A 22,344-nucleotide genomic window follows, 5' to 3' on the forward strand; every position below is an offset into this window, starting at 1 on the left:
TTTTATTTGAACTAATATAAAAGTAAATCTGAAAATTGTATGGTTCATGATGATACAGGAATTTTAAGCTACGCATGAGATCAGGAAAACACTACTTGGCATCGCATTTGAGTAAAAAGATATACCTTCTACCCCTATCCTATAAAGCTTTCCGGAAACAGGCAATTTAGTGGCAGATGGATTTTTCCCCTTAGTGAACCCCTCTACACAGGGTGCCAGGACACTGCCCACAGTGGAAATCTTTATGCTGAGGTGGTCAGTTTATAAAAAAAAGCTCACAGGCATGTGCCATATCGTTGACATTTACAATGTGTTCTCTTTTTGGCTGTAGATGTCAGATAAAGGCTGGATTCAAAGGCTATTTGGCAGCCATTTTGTCTTGCTGTAACGACTCATTTTCTTTGCGTCCCAGTTTCTACAAAATATGTCAACAAATATGCAGTGTCCCTCATGTTTGGAGGACTACCTAAAGAGACATTTGAAAAGATGCAAGTATTCTAAATGTTCTACAGATGAAACATGAAAACAAAACAGCCATAAAAAACAAACAAGTTATTTGTGAGTAAATTCTTATATATATTTAGCAAACCTCAGTTCAGGAAGCTTAAAACTAACATGGTCTTCAGCTATCATCAGTAAGAAAAGAATGGGGCAAAGAAATAGCCCAGGGCTATTCTACCCCATCGCAATTGGGACATTGTACCCTACAGACTTCTGCAAGTGTTGGTGTAGCCCAACCAAACAGCTGCCATAGCACTTTTACTATTGCCTAAGATACAGTATGTTGACCCAGTGATGTAATGGATTATATTAGCTGTAAAACTGCTTTCCTAACAGTTTTGTTATAAAATTTAAATGATAGCAACCAAATAGCTTCATTCTATGACCAAAAAATGATGGTTGGAGCAGATGACCCAGCTGGGCTATTATACTCCACATTTCTCCACTGTATTATACAGTCCTGTGCAAATCTCTTGAGCCATCCAACATTTCTTCATATTTTGCTTTCAAAGAGCCAGACTTGCTTGTATTTTAATTCGGTCTTAAGGAATAGTTTCCCAGGTCTCAAGTTTTTGGCTCTCATTTTCAGTCCGGTCCCTGTACCTGACTTGTTTCAGTGGAATAATTTTTGTTTGTTAAGCCACAAAAGGCTCTATGAATCATTCAAGCAAAATAATATCTAACTTACACTGTATCCTTGATACCATGGAGTAAGTCATATTTCCACAATTTACACCAGAGAAATAAAATTTGGAGGGATTTAAACATTTCTCTGCATAATTACATTATTCATGATATAAACAGTTTTTTATGTGCAGGCCGTAATATTAAATATTACCATTTTACCAATATACTGTAATTAATTTATTTCTAAATTTTTGAAATATTGTCTAAAGTTGCCAGATTTGTCTAAGAACAAATCACAGCTTAGAAAATTTTAATTAAAAAGTAAGATTCTTCTTCTTATTATTATTTTATGTAACATGATGTAGCTAAGAGTGGGACTATTTACAACCTAAACAAACTATATAAATAAAAGAAAGTTTTTGTCTGTACATTGGTCAGAACTTGTTCTTTCAATGATATTGTTTCATTTCAAACAGTGGAGGATCCAAAACCAGTCGCCGAAAACATTGCATGTCTGTTATGTCTATCTTTGCAAACAGATTTTGTTAAGCATCATGCAAAACTGGCTGGAGTGCTTTTTTTCGGGTAAATTTAGTGCTTTTTCCCTTGATGTGGGTGTGGCTATATGCATCACTTAACAGAGCCAATCAACGCTATACTTTACAAAGTATCTGGAAGACACAGAAACACCAGTAATGCACCTACAATCCTTACCAAACACAAATAAAAGCGCAACACAGCATGGCTTACTAATAAAAAAAAGGCAAGTAAAACTAAACCTTCAAATATGAATGGACAGATCGATGTAAGTTTATTCTTCCTGCAGGAAGTTTAAAACCATACTTTGGTATTTGCCTGAAGTTCCAAAATTTCCGAAAGTTCCGAAAATCTTGTGCCATGAATTAAGTCTAAATGGGCAGTGGAAGGGAAGTTATAAGCAGTTATGTGCCAAATTACAAATTAAAAGTTTTGATAGCGTTCTGTGCATACGTGAAACTGTGGGCACCTCTTAAATCGACGGCTGGACAGAATTTAATAAAACTTTAGAAGTACTGAGATATCTGCCTGAGGCTTAATCTGCACCTTAAGTGAAATCAAAATGTTGAGTAAAAGTGATGTTATAAACAGTTATGTGCTGGATTTAAAAATCTACTTTAAAATAAGCTACCAATAAGCTTCCTGATCAATGTAAACACCTGTACCAATCAATGATTAGAAAAGCTTAACTGAATATTTTTACTAGGATTTGTTCATATTTTCTCCATTAAAATAACAGCACTAAAGTGAATTTTAACATGCTAGGATGATTTTAAGACAAAACTTGATCCTTATCCAATCTACTTTCTCAATTTCTCATATGTAATTTACTCTGCAATTAACGAACAGGGAGCATATTTGGCTGATGACAAAAGAAGTACAACTTAAAATAAATAGGACTAACCACAGCTTAAACTTACAAAAAAAATTCTATGAATTAATAAGTTAGGCAGAGAACTCTGCTGTAGCTGTAGCTGAAGGTTTTAGCTTTAACCTTTTAACTACTTCTTAAAACTATAACCGTCAATGACAAATTACAAAACAAAAAACTAAGAATTTATATTAAAAAAAGATTGAAATAATCATCCAACAGGAGTCTAGTATAATGTTGGTATATGAATTGTCTCAACTGTAATTACATTAAAGACTAAAAATGTGTTGCAGCTTCCATCCGCATTATTTGGATGCTTATAAAATAGCACTTGATCCAATCTACTATATACAAAATGATGTGCCTGCAGGATGTTTCATTCACTCTGCTCCCAAAAGTAGAAAATGTGCCCACTGTTTAAAGGATAATCTTACCAAGCACACATCTGCTACAGTTTCAGCTCACTAAAGAGCAGTCCCTAAGTTTATGTTTGAGAGCAGTATCTCCAGCAATCTCATCTTTGTCAATTGATTTAATCTATAAAAGTAATAAGTAATTTAAAAGTTATAAAGATTGTATGGTTTTAATTAAAAAAATAATTAAAAATTTATTTAATGATTTAAAGTATTCTTAGATCATTTCCTTTTTTACAAGCCTAGGGATGTGTTTGTAAACTAAAAACACTTCCCTACCTTTATGTGAGGATCTGCCAATGGTGTACCACCCTGCACACACCTCTTGCTGCCTGAGTATCATAAAAGTCTGTACTGTAGTTAGTTTATGGTCTGAATAGAATATCAAAATTATTGATTTCTGCATTATCTCCTTACTTGTGCCTAACTCTACTATTAATATGACCCTAAATATCTATTATACAGAATACTATTGACACAATATATAGTGGGGCATTTCTATTACACTAGAGTACAAATATTTAAAATAATAAAAGTCTAACCCTTTTGTTGTAATATGTCATCAGTTGCTTACACATGGAAATGTGACAGCTGGAACATATTTCCTAAAAAAGTGATTGCAGTGTGTGATTTCAGAGAGCCAGAAATAGAGACTGTGTAAAACGCTTCACATTAGTAATGCCTTCAGGCTGGTCTATCAGTGAAAATGAGTGTAGCCCTATTTCCAGTGTGCTCTAATAAAACAGCAGCACACTTGATGCATATCAGAACCAGTATTCATAATCATCATAATCATCATAATTGTCTTTTTGTTTACAGACTTTTATTTTTTTATAATTTTTTTTGTATACAAAAAAATACTGGTATATTTAATTAGTACTCCATATTTACCTTGGGAATGCCCACAAAACCGAAGTCCTGTGGCAATAAAGAGAGGTTGTTGAGACGTACGGTGGTCTGAACAGACTCGAAAACGGTGCAGTGGCCAAAATCCACCTTGGTATGGTCAAACGTCAAATCAGAAGTGGTCACAATCGCATGGACAGTGAAGAGAACAGGCTTTACCTATTGGAAATTGATCTTATTAGACTTATGATTTTATGGATTCCTCCAAATATTACACTCCTCATTAAAAAAGTAAAATTAGAAGATGTCCAAAGATGAATTCAACACTGAATATATACAGAACTATTTAATATTTTATATTAAATCTCCGAAGGGTGCTCAAGTCAAACTGGGATGTGTGATGAAATTTCCTGCAAGTAAAACCGATTGACATTTGCAGAAGGCTTCAAGCACAGTACGGTGATAAGACTCTAAGCCGCAGTAAAACATTTGAATGGTGCAAAATGGGGCATTAGTGTAGTAAGAGATTATATATTCTTCTTCTCACAACTGTGTTCTTTTATTCTGCACAATCAAAAGTCCCGGTTTGACCTGAATGCCTCTTGTAAATATTTCAGTGTGATATATAATTCTCAGATAAAACAGATGTGACAGTAAATTTTCTTTGGCTTCTGCTTTACTTACCTTGTTTACGTAATGGCACTTATTTATAGATTGAAAGAAAAGGAGGGAGGCAAGGTGAGAGTGTGAGAGTAAGAAGCTGTGTGCTGATCAACATTTGTGTTGATTTTGAACATCAAAGTGCTGTAAGGTCACTATACTTGTGTGAATTTTTTTTTATGTTACCTTCAGCCAAAAGGACAAGAAGGTAGGGATTGTAACAAACATATGAGTGACATATCAAGAATCAATGCAAATTAATAAATTGTTCTCTTGGCGATGACATTCTATGATCGAAAGTTTCTATCCTGACAGGCATGTCTTCTTCCTGGATGACTCTGCCTCTGTCCACAGGGCACGAGCTCTCAGTGAACCGTTTGAAGAGGATGATGAATCATATGGTACGTCTTTCACAGCCACTAGATCTCAACTCAGTTGAACATATAGAATAGAATAGAATAGAATAGAATAGAATAGAATAGAATAGAAATGTGTAAAATGTCCTGAGAATCACCCAGGAATTTGGTTTACAAAGAGAAGGGGCTTCTTATAAGGTCCTGGAAGATCCTCACCAAGTGTGTCTGTGTATCTTTGTATTTGTGTGTGTGTGTGTGTGTGTGTGTGTGTGTGTGTGTGTGTGTGAGAGAAAGAGAGAGAGAGAGAGAGAGAGAGAGAGCATGCATATCTGTGTGTATGGCTTTGAGAATTTGCCATGGCCAATGTTTTGGTCAGGAACACAGGTTTGAGCACAGCATGAGTCCTGGCCTGGGAGCTAAATCTGAGTGGGTGATAGGACAAGCGGATGATGTTAGATCCTGTTCGCCATGGATGGTGTGGTGGAGGGGGGCTTTTTTTGGAAAGGAAAAGTTAACCAGAATCCAGGTTGAGGGATTATGCATTCTTACTGATTCTGCTATATTACTCAATACACAGCTATTAAATAAGCAGGGCTATAAAAAGCAAGGCATACAGAAATATTTATAGCATCTTGTCTTAAAGCAATACAGCAAGGTAAACTCTGTCTTAAAAGAAAGAGAGAGAGAGAAGGCAGCCATGATCTATTTTTGACTATTTGCCCCTACCTGATCAGCCACCTGTATATTCAGAGGTACCTCCAGGACTCCCGTGTCCTGGTCAAAGAAGGACTTGGCGTCCTCTGGCAGGCTACATCTATCAAAGAGACATGAAAGACAGGACAAAAATAAACATAGTATTTGTGTAAATGTACTGCTGAAATGACCAGAATTAAATTTAAACTTGTCTAGTCAACAGAGTCATTCTTTAAACTTCATATCTGTACATTTTTGCTATATTTCTATTCATGAAAAAAATACTAAAATACTAATGTAAATGTCTAAGATTTTCTGCTTTCAGTTTTAACCAAAAAGAGCTAAACATCACTCATGCAGGAATATTAACCAATTTTATAAAGTGGACACGATGATCTGTAGCAGATATCAAAGCTAAGCGGGAGGGAGAGAGAGAGAGAGAGAGAGAGAGAGAGAGAGAGAGAGAGAAAGAGAGACAGACAGTGTGAAAGACAGGACTGTACAGAGAGCGAGGGAGAGAGAAATAAATAGAGCAAAACCAGAGATGCATTAGTAGTTCCACGTAGTCCAAAGGCTCTACCATGTGAGAGCATGGTAACCATGGTGATTGTGGGTGTAAGGCGCAGCGGAGTGGGATTTAGAGAGGGACACGCAGTCAAATGTCAGATTATGTAATACAATAAGCTCCGCTCAGTGATAATATGTCTAAATTAAACACCCTGTGGAGTATAAAAGCTGCTAAAAGCCAAACATAAAAACAGGTTAAAATGCTTAATTAGATTTTTTTGTTGTTTTTGTGAAAAATAGAAACATAGGTGTAACATGTGAGCAATAAGCTATATTTAACAACATAGTTAAAATAGATACAAGTCTCTATTCCTTATATAGAAGAAGTGTAAAGATATCGTATTGGTTCATACATACTATTTTTCTAAATGCTTCGTATAAACAGGAGATTACTGCTTTTCTCTGTGCCAGAGCTCCATGAAATAATTGGGCAGTTTTTCCCTTTGGAATTTTCTATTTCTTCTTTGCTGGTCGTTAAATAGCTGATCTTAAATGTTCTGAATTCCTCTTTAATCATGCAAAACCTCCGTTTATAATGAGCAGGGCTATGAGCAAGGCTAATAAAACTCAGTTCTTTTCTCATTTGAAAACCAGCATTTAACAGTACAGTATTATCCAAACACACCCAAGCATTAAAGCCTGGTGTAATCCTGCACATTACACCTAACGCTAAAGCGTTAAGTGGAAACTAGGGCTCTGCCTTTCATGTTTAAGAATATCCTCCCAAATAAAACCAATTGGGCTAAAAACATTCTGCTCAAACAGGGTCACTTTATTATATATGTATACCACTGTAAAAAGAAAAAAAAAGAAAAAAAAAGAAATACAAAATAAAAAACATTATGAACTTTACAGCCCTTTTACAGACGAAATAGATATTAAACCTTGTGTACACCAACAATATACCCAATGTCCATCCTATTAGTGGCAAAATAAAGACTAAATCAAATCCAATAAATGTACAGTATTATTAACCATAGTATGTTTTCTGTTATGCTAAACTGATTTAATGATCTAAACTGAATTTAGGTGTCCCAAGTCTAGGATCTATGTGCCATCCATGCTACCATCTGAGACACTGGTGTTATCAATCCCACACTAGCACCGATTTATTTAAGGAATCGCTTGTTCTCGGTTAATGGAGTCTCGGTGGGAGCGTCACTCCTGAATTAGCTTGGCGTGGTGCTGCGGAAAAGCCTTGCGGGGCGTCACATGGCCCATCTGTCGGAAAAGAAACAGGCTTGTAGCACAGTTTTGGCTTCTGATATGAAAGCACCCCACGTTAAATTCCAAATGATCAGTATAATTCCATTTCCTTTATTGCATTATTAAAAAAAAACCTACTGCCTAATCCCGGTCCCTGGAACCAGTTTAAAGAGAAAAGTCTTTGAAAGGCAGAGTTAAGGCCTGTATGAAGTTCAGTGCTCTTTACTTTTTTATCGACTATTTACTATTTAAATTACCTAGATTTGATCATTTTCAGGAAATGTGTATGAAACCATGTTAAATAAAGTGAAGTGAAAATGATGCCTATATGTTTTTTTTTTAAATAATACTTTATTATGCACTTTCTGTTCTTCATCTTTAAATCACAGTCCATGACAAATCTCACAAGGAGACAACATTCATAGAGCAGTCCTTTAAAGTTTATTAATATTACATTAAGTTTGCTACTAGCTAAGAACAAAAGTAGGGGCATCTTCTGTTTCAAGACTAACACATCTTGTATACGCTTTGCTGATTCATTATTTAATGCTATGTAACTATGAGATGTACAGTTGCTTACAGCTACACTATACTGACTAGTTTCTCTTGAGAAAGAAGCTGTGCATACCCGAGTCTTAGGAGTTGAGAGAGCAGTTGGGGGATCACTGAAAAAATGAAAACACACTTTACAAAGGGATTATGGAGAGTTTTGTGTTTGGGGGAACAAATGAATGTTTTTTTTGTTTTTTTTTACTGCTTTCCAGTAGAAATTCTCTAATTCTCCAGGCTCATCATTTTGAATTAATGTTTTAATTTAGGCTAACCTAAAATCTGTCCCAGTAGTAATATGTGGCATGGTTTACTAAATGGTTTAATAAAGCCTCTGATTAACTAAGATTAAAGCTGAAATATGACCAAATGTGCTATTAAGATTAGTTGTGAAAAGCCATGCGACTGGACAAAAAAGCTTTCTTACCTAGCAATATGCTTCAACAATAAACCCAAAAAGAAATCATACATTTTAAATCTAAAACAATAAATACAAGTTAAATCTGACTAATTTTATGCTGATTCATGCTACATTTCTATCCTAATGGAAGTGGTCAGTCCCAATGTCATGAAGACTCAATGAATGGTTTGATGAGTATAAAAATGATCTTATTGTCTTCACATTCACCGCATCTCAACTAAACTATATATAAATGGGAGATTCTGGATAGATGAGTTAAGCAGCAATCTCCACCACGACCATCATCATCATCATCATCATCATCATTACCATCACCACCACCATTTGAGGGTAGAATATGCTTTATCCCTCCAGAATAATACATCAGCAGTATCTATGCCAAGGTAAACTGAAACTGTTCTAGCAGTTTGCAGTGGTCCAACAGACACTATTTTGTTGTTAACTTTAATATTTCAGTTCCTTGTAACTTTTCTACTTGACTTTCTTGCCACTGAGAGTCTCACACAGTGGGCAGTTCATCAATCAATAATACAGGATTTTTTTGTTGTTGATCTGTTGCTGCTTTGTGGTTACCTGGGCAGGAATTTGAGCTGGGCTCGAAAGTTGGACTTTGCTTGAACATAACCAGTTTTAGGCAGTATGTCCAGGTGATTCTTCAGCTCCTTACACACTTCAAATGTCAATCTGAGTGCTGTGCTGGCCCTGGAATACAGAAACACTCATATGTAAATAGACTGATTTAAATTGATTTTGGGACATCCTCTACATGTCCCATGAGATTTAGGAAACAATCTTGCTGTTCTTTTAAAAACAAAGCACATGCATAATTCTTATTATTAGTAATATTATAACAACAATTATCCTAGGTGGCACAATGAGTTTTAGTCCATTAGCTCTGAGAGTACTTCAGATAAGCCACTTTTCCTAAACACCATTTAGTACCTCTGTTTATTTGTATAAAGTCCAGCAGCTGTGCTCTGAGTTTTTTGTGTAAAAGCTGTAACACATACAGTACAGTACATACAGTACGCTTCACCTGTACAAGAAAAAAAAACATACACTTTTTCCCAGCAAGCCGAGCAATAGTTATATAAATAACTCAAACCAGAGTACACACGATCCACCTGAATAGACGTTAATAGCCTCACATGATGTACAGTGTTCCATTTTCTCACCATTTTTGAGGTGACCCAAATGTTATGAGAAATCCACTTTGCGGCAAAAAGCTTTTAGATTGAGGAATATAATTGGGCTGCACGACAGGAATGTAATCCATAGAATTCTGCCTACACACACCTACTACTGCAATGGCAACATGCCAACGAAGGACTGACTCACCGTCACCAGATGTTTTTGTTATTTCCTATCTTATGTAAATGGTTGTGATTTTACTCAAGTAGAGGAGGTCTAAATACGTCATTTCAGACTCCAAGTATAGTTTGCAATCTTGTAATTAGGGAGAGCAACTGGCTCAGATTGTTGTTGTTGTATACATACTGTAGATCAGCATTGATAACTATTCAAATAGCATATTTTCTATGTGTTTGTATTATGACTATGTAAATAAGTACTTGTACAGTGTCCTTCAAGCTCAGTAGTTTCTCAAGGCAAAAAGAGATGGGATATTTTAATGAGGCGCCAGAAATTCCCTGACATTGCACTATGCTGTCAGCACTTACTATAATTTTCAAGCCTTCAGTAAAGTGACCTACATAGTAGAAAACTCAACAGATGTGCTTGTGCCACAGGCAAGGGCAGCGGCAGTCCATGGATATAAATGGAAAACTTTAATGGTACACTACGCCCTAGTCACAGAGCTACTCCTGAGATGTTTCAGTCACTGCAGTACCCCAGTTGGCTTAAACACTTACTGTCACATACAATTTCGTTCCAGCATGCCGCATCTATAGTTTCGCCCTCAGCAGGACACTTTGTGCTTTGTCTTGCTCTAATTTTAATACTTTCTTTAATTGGCTTGCAATTTCTCACGTCTGACAGGAAAAAGGCAAAGAAAATGGCCCAACAAACTCAATTTCCTACTCAGAAACTTACCAGAAATATATAGTTCACACATAAACACACACATACACACACACACACACACACACACACTCACGCATAAATATACAATGAATCAAGTCCATGAATTTTGAAACGATGATAAGGTTAGGCATTTGGCCAAAAATAAAATAATTTTAAATTAACACAACCGCTCAAAAGTTTGGGATCACTTTCCAAATCCATGTTTTTCCTGGTTTTTATTTCTTTCGACATTGTAAAGCAATGCTGAAGGCGTCCAAAATATGCAATAATCTGATTTGAACGGTTCATTTTGAGATGTGTCTGCTACTCATGATGTCCAAAGACTTTATAAACGGCTCTAATCCTAAACTAAACATAAATCCCAAACATAAACTTTTCCTCTGCAGTAGAGGTAAGGTTTTGTCTTGCTTTCCTGAGATGGGCTTCATGAGAGCCAGTTTCATCATGGTGCTTGATGGGTTTTTACAAAAGCACTTGACAATACTGTTCTTGCAGTAACTACTGTATTCCAGAACAGCTGACTTTCATGTCTTAAAATATCAACTGCCTGTTGTTGTTGTTGTGTCATTACATAATTACCTATTATCATAATTTCATATGTTATTTCATAGTTGTGAAATCCCCAGTATTGTTATAGAATGTAGAAAATAGATGACTAAACCAAAACAAAGAAGTTTGCAAATGATCACATGTGTATACAGTATATTTACATTTACAGTACATTAAGGCATTTGGCAGATGCTCTTATCCCGAGCGACTTACGAACTAAGTACCATCAGTCAAACAATGCTAGGACTTTATAGGAATATTTGCTATAAAACACTGACCATAATTAAGTTAATTAAACTCTGATCACTAAAGTAAGCCTTCTTGTTGCAACCAAAACACATGCTTTTATGGAAGCATTTTTCTACCTTCTTAAGGTCCCACTTCTGAGTTAAGTTAATGTGGCATAGTTCTTGCAGCTTGTTCCCAGTTAATTACAGACTCTATATAATGTCAAAAAGCATATATTTGCTATAAAACCCGTAGCTGCATAATAAAATATAAAATTGTGCTGAAACGTTTGCATACCTTGGCAGAATTTGCAAGATGTGTACCATTTTTTTTAAAAAGAATACATGAGTGAGAAGGCAAAACACATTCATTTTATTTCATATAGGACTCAGGTTCATATGTAAGGCTAAGAGAATGAGACGATCATCAAACAAAACATGAAAAATAAAAAATATGAAGTAATCTCACTTCCAAAGTTTGTATACCTTTAGTTCTTAATATATGATGGCATGCAGTCTTTTGTAATAAGTGTGTTATTACAATATATTGTACAGCATGAGTGTATTCTATTGTATTGAATGCATGAGGTCTCTTAATTCTCTCAGGTGGTATAGCTGCCCATTCTTCTTGGCAAAATGCCTCCAGTTCCTGTAATTATTTTGGTTGTCTTGCATGAACTGCACGTTTAAGATCTCTCCAAAGTTGATCAATGATATTGAGGTCAGGAGACTGTGATGGCCCCTCCAGAACCTTCACATTTTTTCTGCTGTATGCCCTAAAATATGTTGTAATTTTAATGACTATTATTTTGTTCCCTTATTTTCAGATCGGAATCTATCCATATTTAAGCATGCCAGAAGATTAAAAAAAAAAAAAAAAAAAAAAAAGAGGACTGTGTCAGAGAAAAACAGCCAGGAATTTTGAAATTCTCCTTTTGAAAAACATCTTTCTGCAGTTGAAGTTCTGCTGAGAACAGCCCCCTATTCTGTGCGTCAGTGAGTTGCTCTTATAGGCTCTAATGTTTACATAATATTAATAATGTATTAAAAGCCAAACCTTACATGCTTAAAAATGTAAAACATTTCGGTTTCAGATGATACAAAAACAGCTCTCCCTTCATGGGCACTCATCGACAAGTACCAAAATAAAGCTGGAGTTGGTAAAGGAATAGCGATTAAGCTGATGATACATTGTAAACCGAAATTTTTCGTGGTGTCATAATCTTTAATATGTTTTATTTAAAATGATTTGTTTGCAACATAACACTTTCTCCCTGTCTAATTTGTCTAATCTAATGTAATCTAATTTCCTATGAGTGACTTACTACAAAAGCACATTCAAAACATAAGTTAAAAACTTTAATTAAAACTCAACATATTATTATTACCAACATATTCTTGATACTAAATTGCATATTAATATTTCCACAAACAAAACTGCAGACTGATTTCATCTCATGCATTAGGTGTATTAATGCCGTTTTTAAAATTATGCAAAAAAAAAAAAAAAAAAAAAAAAAACACACTTATATGGCCAGAATAATTTTAGCATAAGAGTTTGGGACTATTAATCCCAAATCCAAAAGTGTTCCTATTAAGGGTGCCAGTGAGTGTTTGTGCTGTATATATTTTGTGCAGTATATACTGTATACTGTATATATTCCCACATAACCTGGACCAGTCAGAAAAAAATGCCCCCAAAAATCTCTTTGGTGAAAAATAAAACAGTAACGTCCCTTTTTCCATCAAAGCCGGTGCTAAATTTGCCACAGAGGCTAGAGGTAACAACAAGAAGCTAATTATGAAAATGAGTTGGGGTTTAAACTTTAAGCCTAATTGGACAAATCCATGCTAGCCATTGTTTTCTCTATAAAGCATCTCTATGTTGTCATAATGGTTCCCAATAAAGTAAGGCTCATCCAATAAACAACTAAACACTGCAAATGACAGATTGTATTTAATTTTAGCCTAAATCTGCACTAGGAAATATATATTTATTTATCATATAAAAATATCACTGTAAATATCATGAAGGATACAATAATTATCGGCGCATTATAAAGTATTATTAAATTCCTTCAACATTTCAATACAAGGCAGCAGGGAATAAAACGAAAACAGTTCAACTATGGCTATATAGTCATCACAAGCTCTTCGTTTATGTCTTTATTTTCTAATTCTATCTAAATCTGTATGCATATACAGTAGAGGGAAATACTGTATATACAGACATACTTTTTTTGCACCTTTAAAAATATTTTTGCAATAAAAAAACTTATTGAACCTTAAATTGTTAACACACTACATAAATAGAACGTGCTCAGCATTTAAACAGCATTGAATATATATATGCATACATAAAGTATATACAATTTACTGGAGATGTGATCTGTGTCATTCTTTGTTCCTGGATGGAGCAAAAAAACACCCTCTTTGCTCTTGCAGCACTGTCACTTTCAATGTTTAATAGGTCCATAGGATGAACTGCTGTAAGTCTCTGAATATTCTTAGTATATACAGTCTGTGAGTGTTTTGGTCTATATACCCTGGCTCTATTAAACACTGCCAAAAGTCCAACGTTATCCTTTTTTTTTTCTACTGTATTCCACATTTGCACTGACGTAGTACAGTCTAAAAAATCTGCTGCTTTCAACCCACTTAGTAAATATGCAGCACTGAGGGGAAAACTCATACACATACACACACGCACACACAGTGTATCTATATTAAGAATCCTGCGGACCAATATCAAAAGGAGTGCACAGCTCATAGAGGGAGCACATGAAAAAGGAGCAATAAAAAAAAGAAAAAAAAGAAATGGACCCAAGGATTGCTCCAAGCTCATGGGTTTGTGTGTGTGTGTCAACTGGGAGAAGTAGGTTGTGTTTGTGGACGTGGGTTTATGTTTGTGCAGTGTACATTTGTGTGGGTGTGTGTAACTGCATGAAAGATAGAGGGTGTGTACAGTACGTGTGTGTGTGAGAGTGTTTGTGTGTGTACGTGGGAGGGGTTGTCAGTAAGAACGGCTGTTATACTAGGCAGAGATGACGGGATGAAGGGTTTGTTCTAAGCCGCTTTCAGAAAGCACTGAGTTCCATGTCAACGTCTTCTCTCAAGAGTGTTTAAGTTCAGCTGATTCCTTTCGCGCGAATTCGAATGCTTTAATCACGTGATTCACGTGTAGAGTCTCACACACTCGCAAACCTGTTTTAGTGAGAGCTCTGAATCCTTTTTTAGCACTGTTTCCTGCGAGTAAACATACATCACATAGGTGTTGTGAAGTGAATCAATGATGAGGGTGGGCTTTGTTCAGAGGTGGGCATACACATTCTCACTCACACACACACATACACACACACACACACACACACACACACACACACACACACACACACACACACAAAGAGGCAAACATGCACAAAACATGCTCACCCACATAACTACCTACAGTAAGACTATAAATAACACACAGTAGACACTGGGCATTAGTCACCAGTTGTGTAAGATACATAACAATAATTTTTTTTTTATTATTATTATTATTTTTGCATTTTATGTGTGAATCTTCCATAAATATACTGAATATTTAAAACACAATAATGTAAAACAAATAATGCTAATATTTTAATGGAAATGACATACTGTATCTGTTGTATTTTAAGCTGATGAGGGATTTCCTGCAAGGATCTAAGTCTACAGACTCTTGATTCATGGCAATAGTGACAGGTTTCTAGATTTTAAATTCCTCCTTGTGCCTGTTTCCATATGGCACATGAGCATGATTTTAACTGACAAAACAGCAAACAAACACCAGCACAGCTGAATCCACCTGGGTAATTTTAATTATGGATGAGTGACCAAGGCTTACCTCTGTTTTAAACAGCATTTTGTGCTGAGTTTTCATTTTATATCTGACATGAATCGCTTGTAACGTTTATAACTACATGCAAGAATTTACACCAGTATTCATACAGATCTTGCCTTCTGCACTTGGACTGCTATAACATACTTTAACATGTATATAAAACAAACATTTTGCACCTTCAGGGATGATCCTAAACAAATAATTAGCAAGATTAACAAAGGTTTAGATTTTTTTTTAAAAAAGGTCAGTCTGACTGAATATGTGTTCACCATGAGCTGGCTAGTTAAATGTATTTTCCTCACACAGTCAATATCAAGCTGTGATCGAGTTTTGGAGGTGTGCCCTAAAGAGGAGAGCGCCAGCATTTAGCAGTGGTGGATGAAGTACACAAATCCTGTATTTGAGTGAAAGTAGAGATCCCCTAGGTAAATACTACTCCATTAAAATTATTAGGATTTTCCAAATCTTTCCTAATTACTTACCCTCAAATGTACTGCAAAACTACTGAGCTGGTATTTGCCCATTGTTGCCCGAAAATCATTGTGTGCAAATCTCCGCCACTTTCTCTCTCTTTCTCTAATGTTTACGAGGATTTCTAATCCTGTAGCAAATCTTTTTTCCCCCTATTTCCCGGTTATGAATGCTGAAGCGCACAAATATAACAAGGGAACAAAGGATTCTACACATTACATAGCACACTAGCTTTCCATTTTACATTATTTGGGATTCAACCCCAGAACAGTTAGTTATCTGGGGCTATTCTACAACTCCATGGTTTATTTTCTTTGCATTGTGGCTACATACAGTAGTAGTAGTGGGAAGAATTTAAAACTACTCCACCACTATATACAACACATTTGTGGCATTTAGTGATCTACTAATTTCTATTAACAGTTTTTATATTGCACAATGTTAAATTACACTATTTTAGTGTTTAAAAAACGAGAACTGAAACAAGTACTAACAAGACTTATTAAAAAAAATGTTGCTGCTCCATGAATCGGGAGGAGCACCAGGCAGAACGGTTAATAGGGTTGCCATTTTATAAAAAATAAATGAATAAATAAACTCTGTATCCACCATGATTCTTTTAAGGTAGATTTAGGCCTTTTGGGTGGCTTATAAGAAATAGATAAGCTGAAATTTTTGTGGAAAGTTGCTAGACCCTTGTTAATGAGATTACGTCTTCTGTGTATGCCTTGCTGGCAATTGGAAACACACCTGCTGTATTGGAAGGCTGTGTTCGGACATATATTACATTTTACTTTTGTTGTTTTTTTAGTTTCTACATTATAAAAGGACAAAAGGAAGACATACGGACTTATGTAACCAAGTACAGAGACACAACAGTCCATCATAACCTTACCATATGGGGCTGAGTACATGAGTATAATTGCAAGAACATATAGTGTTTTTGATAGCAGTTGCAAAATCCTTTAAACACTATATTGAAAATGGACTATCCCAGGAAAGGAAGAAAGACTTATCTCTGGGGCAGAGATGAGTTGATTTGGAAATATCAGCCTCAGGAAAATCAGGAATTACAAACCCAGAATAGAGCCTACAGTACATAAATACATGTACTTAAACTCAACTGTTCGGAAGGAATAATTTCATATTTTGGATGCCTTCAGCATTGTTCCACAATATAGAAAATAATTCAAATAAAGAACAACCATTAGACTTCCAAACTGGTAGTTTAAGTCAAGGTTGAAAGCCTTTTGTAATTACTAAATTTTATAATTATAATTATAAAAAAATAATTTATTTTGAGGGTATGTTGTCCTAGCCTACAGTATGTAAAATCTATGGTCATGCTCATTATGCTGCTAATGTGTTTCATGGGGATTTTATATAGTATGACACCAAAAATATACGATTTCTGTCCCACCTGCTTTGCACTTCAATGCTGTCTTGGTAAAGACGATCATACATGCAGATCTTTAGGTCCATGCTCGGCTTGGTCACCCACACAGGAACGCACTCAGCCACACCGTAGGCTGACACCACTAACTAGAATTTTTGAAAAGTATATTCAGTTTACAGTTGGAACCATACGACAAAAGTTTACTCAATCTGCAATGCTCCTTACCGCTTCACAGTTGGGTTGTGAAAATGTGATCTTAATATCTAGCTTAGTTTCTCCTGGGATGGTCGGTGTAAAAATGATGGGCAGTTTGACACTAGCGAATGGGCCCACCTCACCCTCAAGTACCTAAAGAGAAAATTAATGTGCAAAGTTTCATGTTAGCTTCAGTAGTTTACGGAAAACTTTAGCTCAGACTAAGCAGCACCTAATGGGTCACTGATTGATCAATAATATACCAATTTAACAGCAAACTGGTTCTTCCCTGTCTAAATTATTAGAATTTTATTCCTTTCTCATGTATTTCTTTCAGTGGTGCAGATGATATTGTATTCTGCCTTTTCCTTTTTTTCCTAGATTTCCTTCTATTCTTATAAGAGTCGAATACTGAATATGACTGAATCAATCATATGGGTAATTTTCTGCAATTAGCCAAGGTTATTTGTGCTTGTGTAGCATCAGTGTAATCCATGCTCCAGTGTAATTTTAGTGGCTGAACAAATACTGTAAGCCTCTCACAATAATCAGCATGGCATTAACACATCAAATGAGAAATCACAGAGATAAAGCAGACATGGCCATAACTAGCAATGACGACACCAAGGTCCAGACTTGAGCAGTTTCTCTTGTTTTCTTTCACCTCCCACATAGCATCTCCAGGTGTCACATTCAATATGGACACAAAGACACCATGACAATGTGGTGGCACAATGTAGCCTGTTATGTAGGAAAACTTGCAGTCCAGAACCCAATCAGCATCCAGCTGATCTCAGGAGAGCTAAGGAAAATAGCTCTTACAGAAAGAAGAGCAAAATTAAAATTAATCAGTGCAACTTGTAAGAATAGTTTATGGGTGAATAGAAGTACAATACTACAGAGATTAGAAATTAGAAATTTAATTAGCACACATTCATCTTTGTGGTATAACTGTAAGAAGTAGGTCACATTTATTAATATTATTGGACCTGACTAAAAATGGAAATCCCTCATTACTGTTGTCTTTTCTGGTGCTGTTTTTGGAAATCTAAGGTTGTTCATGAGTGATATGAATGCATGTTTGACATATGTCATTATTTGACTTCTTTTTGGTTGAAAAATGCCAGACCTGTCTCAAATTTCTCATTAAAATGTGCCTGTGACTAAAACCCTAAAGTAGAAAAGACAAAAAAGGAACAAGCAATGGTTGCTGTGTTTTGCTTTCCAAAAATTCTTTGAATATTTTTGTGTGATTTCTTTTCACATATATTTTAGACAATTATGCTGACAAGAAAATACTTATAACCAGTTTACCAGTTTCTGCATACACAGATTACCCATAACATTAAAACCATTTACATAAAAAAAAAACCAGCCTAGGTTTTGAAGTCTCATTGTGCCATCGGGGTGGGGCGGCTCTGCAGGACCTCTGCTGTAATGTCTGTCACCACAACCTTGGGTGTTGTGGGTCTTGCAGAATTGGGGCCTCTGTGGATTGGACTTGTTTGTCTGGTGCATTCCAATGGTTTGGGATCTAGAGACTTTGGAGGCCGGGACGGCATCCTTGGGCTCTTTACCTACTCTTTACTGGGTGTTCTGGTACATTTCTATCATTGACCAGCATTGACTTTTTGTGGTGATTTGTGCTGCATTGGCTTTTCTGTGGGATTGGATGGGATGGGCTGGCCTTGGGTCCCTACAGGCATGGGTGACCCTTAGGTGCCCATTATCCTGTCACCAGTCTACTGATGTATAATAATCAATTTTATTCAGTTCACCTGATAGTGGTGTTAATAGAGTTTTATAAAATGTGAGTAGGGAAGTTTTATGCACAAAACTATGCGTGCGCGTGGTTAATAAATAAGTCTCGCTCACTGTTGTTTCTAAACTGTCAGTAAATAAAAGCCAGTTTTATACTTTTGTTTGTTCACAAAAAGGCTGAAATTGACACATTCAGATACATCTAATATACACTGCCTGCCAAAAAAAGAAGTGTCAAATTATTGGCCTGCATCAAGCAAAAAACAAAAAGAAAATTACTGGTATTATGTTAAAAAATGTCCAACGCATTTATACCTAAACGGCTGGTGCTGAAGCATTAGAGTCCATAGCATTTCCATATCTAATGACTGAGAATAAATCACTGTGAGGCCATAGGAAAACCACTTGTCAGTGAGGCTAATTGGATAAATGTTTCAGTTTGCTAGGGAGTATAAGGATTAGACTTTGGAGCAATGGAAAAGGGCCATATGAGTCCAGACTCAACCTATTCCAGAGTGATAGGCGTGTTAGGATAGCAAGGGGAGCACATGAAGCAATGCACCCATCATGCATATTGGCCACTGTACAAATCTCTGGAGGCAGTGTTATGATCTGGGGTTTCTTAGATTGCTCAGGTCTAGTCCTAGCAGCGTTATGCGGCAATGAAATTAGGTCGGCTAACAACCTGAATGTACTCAAAGACCCAGTTATCACATCAATGTATTGTTTTCTTCCCTGATGGCACATGAATATTTCAGGACTCATATTGTCAAAGAGTGGTTCTGGGAGCACGAGGAATCATTTTTACACATGAATTAGCCATAACATCACACTCTGTAATCAAAGCTGAAAGTGTTAAATCAAATATTTGAGTGTGTGTGTTTTTTTTTAAGCATTCATTGATTTTTTTGACTGACAGCCCATAAATTCTGCACATTAAAAAAAAAAAAAAAAAATTTGGGCATGCCAAATGTCTAGGAACTAGAAACTTACTTTGCCAACGCTAATTTCAGTGATCTCATGGTCATGGCCCTGCTCAACCTCTGTGACCTTATCCTGCTCCAAAGCATCAGCTCCTGAAGCCTCAACACCTACAGATGTGTCACAGCTGGTAAGGGATGTTCCTAAAATCCCAGTTAATCCAAGTTATTAGTCATTTAGACAAAAAATCATATTGTTGAACCTTTAAACATTGCAATCCTGCACAGAATATTTTAATTAAATGTTGTGTTCACCTGATTTCAGTTCCATCTGTGTAATGCAGTTGGAATTTTCATGACATAAAGCAGCATCCTTCACGCTCCTGCTCTCAACAGGCTCCTGATAGAAGCAATATAATTCACATACCGCAATATAAACGTACACTAAGTGTAAAACGTCTATTTGCACACATCTGTGTCACTAGACAGATGTTAAGTCGATGTGCTTGTTTTGGTGGCTAATTGCAAAAGTTACCTGTTCGCCAGTTGAGGAATGCTGCGAGAGACTAGGCAACTGAAGGCTGTTTGTGGAGAGGGGAGCCAGTGAATAGCGAGTACCCAGTGCCCCCCTGTTGGTCAGGGTGATTACCCGTGAAATTGTCTCCCCGACCACATGCGTGCCAAAGTCAATGAGGCTGCTATCAACAACCATCTGGGGAAAAGAGAGAAAAGACATAACATTTATAGAAAAAAAAACAAGACTTACAGCACCATCTTATCTATAAGAATGTTCCTCTATATGTGGTACCAGAATTACTTGGAAGAAAATTTTAGCAGTGCTGACCTCACATCTTTTTGTTCTGCACTTGATTATGACAGAAAAGGGGCCGGCAGCTGACTGAAACTGGATCTCACCATCCAAATCTTCATTTATCTGATAGAGAGAAAATGTACAGCATGTTGCAAATTCATATATCTGATTATCAAGAAGGACATTAAATGATACTGGTACATAAACAATGACCATCATCTGGATTTCTATTGTGTTAAACACAGGACATGGACTACTTCAGAATTAGAAAAAAAGGATAAAATAATCTACAAAAGGTTTAAAAAATATAAAGGAATGCCTGATGTGTGTTTCTCTATAGAAGACCCGTCACTGTATACAGTACTGTGCAAATGTTTTAAGCCACCCCTCATTTCGTCATAGGAAATAAAATGATTAATAAATATATTCAATGATTAAATGAAAGAAACAGAAACACATGCTTTACTATGACTAAAGTGTGTAAATTGTCTAAATATACACTTTCAAAATTGGTTGTTTATGTAACAACCTCAGCAGCAAGTTTATTTCCCCTTCCATCTGTTCCAACCACTCATTTAGCCCCGTCAGTATACTAATCAACAGACTGATCATCTGTCATCTATGGTTTTAATGCTTTTTTGATTCATAGCTCAGTGTGTGGCTTAACAAACCAAAAACATTCCTCTGAAACTAGTCATGTACGGGGACAAGACTGAAAATGAGAACCAAAAACGTACCAAAAATGAAAGGCAAAAACGTTTTTTAAGCAAGCCTAGAGAACTATACCTTAAGACTACATTAAAAATACGAGAAAGTCTAAATTTACAGCTTCTTGTAAAAGTTATCAGTTTGCTTAAATGTTTTGGTTCACACAAGAACCTTTAAACCCATAACTTTTATTATAATATGCTGAAGCATCTTCAAATATGGTCTGTTAGTTACTGCTATTTAAGCCCTGTGATGTTTTAATGTTCTTTCTCAAAAACATACTATAAGAACTATATGTTGAAGCAGGGTGTGAAATAAAAAAAACTTACCAATGGTCTAAAAATGGCCTCTAGTTCACATGCCATGCCTGCTGACATTGATCCTGGAGGCTCAAAACTGAATTATGAACAATAGAAAATTGGATTAGCAAAGAATCTTTGCAATGAAAAAAAGATAAAAAATACATACAAACCACAGTATAAAAAAATAATTACATGCCAGGTTTCACTGGAAATGTTTTAATACTAATAAAACTGAAGGAGCATGACATATAACTCCGAAATCTCTCTTTTCAACTGAATAAAAGTAATCTCTCTTTTATTTGGTTATTATTCTTTCAACATTGAGATAGCGTTTAGCGAAATGAAGTTTAATGTCTGGTCTATGTAATAGACTTCCAATACTCGTTTTTGTGTCATGGAACAAAGAACAGTCTTAGTGATGTACACTTGGACACAGGATTGAAGATAGTTTGCCTGTAGCTGTTGGCCCAGGCTTATCCATCAGAAAACAAAGGAATAATCAATACAGCATTTAAATAAAAGTGGTAACGAAAAGCAATGGCTGATGAATAATTGAATAATGTCCAATATCATAAAAGCTATTTCCAGGTTATCCCAAATTCTGTTTTTATTTGATCTATTCCATCTACAGTATGTCAATGCACGCAAAAAATAAATAAAATAAAAATAAGACAAAGGATAATTCCACAGGAAGTCAACCAGTGTATGGAGAAGAAACTTGAGTCTAGCCCTACTGCAGCATGCAGCTTTATTGTGAATACTGATAGGTTGATGCAGTGCACATTCATTTGGGAATGAGTACAGAAAATGTGTAATAGAGATGCCTGTGAGGCATTCATTCATCTTTGG

General features: G+C 35.9%; 1 protein-coding gene across 1 annotated transcript in view; it reads right to left on the reverse strand.

Annotated features, from left to right (window-relative positions):
* The window catches only part of cfap74 (cilia and flagella associated protein 74), a 56,951-nt gene that overhangs the window by 17,610 nt on the left and 16,997 nt on the right, over positions 1 to 22,344 (reverse strand). The window contains exons 15-24 of the mRNA XM_053503365.1: positions 21,523 to 21,589; positions 20,519 to 20,608; positions 20,210 to 20,386; positions 19,990 to 20,074; positions 19,748 to 19,878; positions 17,024 to 17,146; positions 16,823 to 16,944; positions 8,821 to 8,949; positions 5,538 to 5,625; positions 3,841 to 4,014 (exon numbers count right to left, since the gene is read on the reverse strand). Coding sequence (XP_053359340.1) covers positions 3,841 to 4,014; positions 5,538 to 5,625; positions 8,821 to 8,949; positions 16,823 to 16,944; positions 17,024 to 17,146; positions 19,748 to 19,878; positions 19,990 to 20,074; positions 20,210 to 20,386; positions 20,519 to 20,608; positions 21,523 to 21,589 — 1,186 coding nt within the window. The remainder of the gene's footprint in view (positions 1 to 3,840; positions 4,015 to 5,537; positions 5,626 to 8,820; positions 8,950 to 16,822; positions 16,945 to 17,023; positions 17,147 to 19,747; positions 19,879 to 19,989; positions 20,075 to 20,209; positions 20,387 to 20,518; positions 20,609 to 21,522; positions 21,590 to 22,344) is intronic.

This window comes from Clarias gariepinus, chromosome 9 (assembly GCF_024256425.1).
Source record: "Clarias gariepinus isolate MV-2021 ecotype Netherlands chromosome 9, CGAR_prim_01v2, whole genome shotgun sequence".
Classification (NCBI taxonomy): Eukaryota; Metazoa; Chordata; class Actinopteri; order Siluriformes; family Clariidae; genus Clarias; species Clarias gariepinus.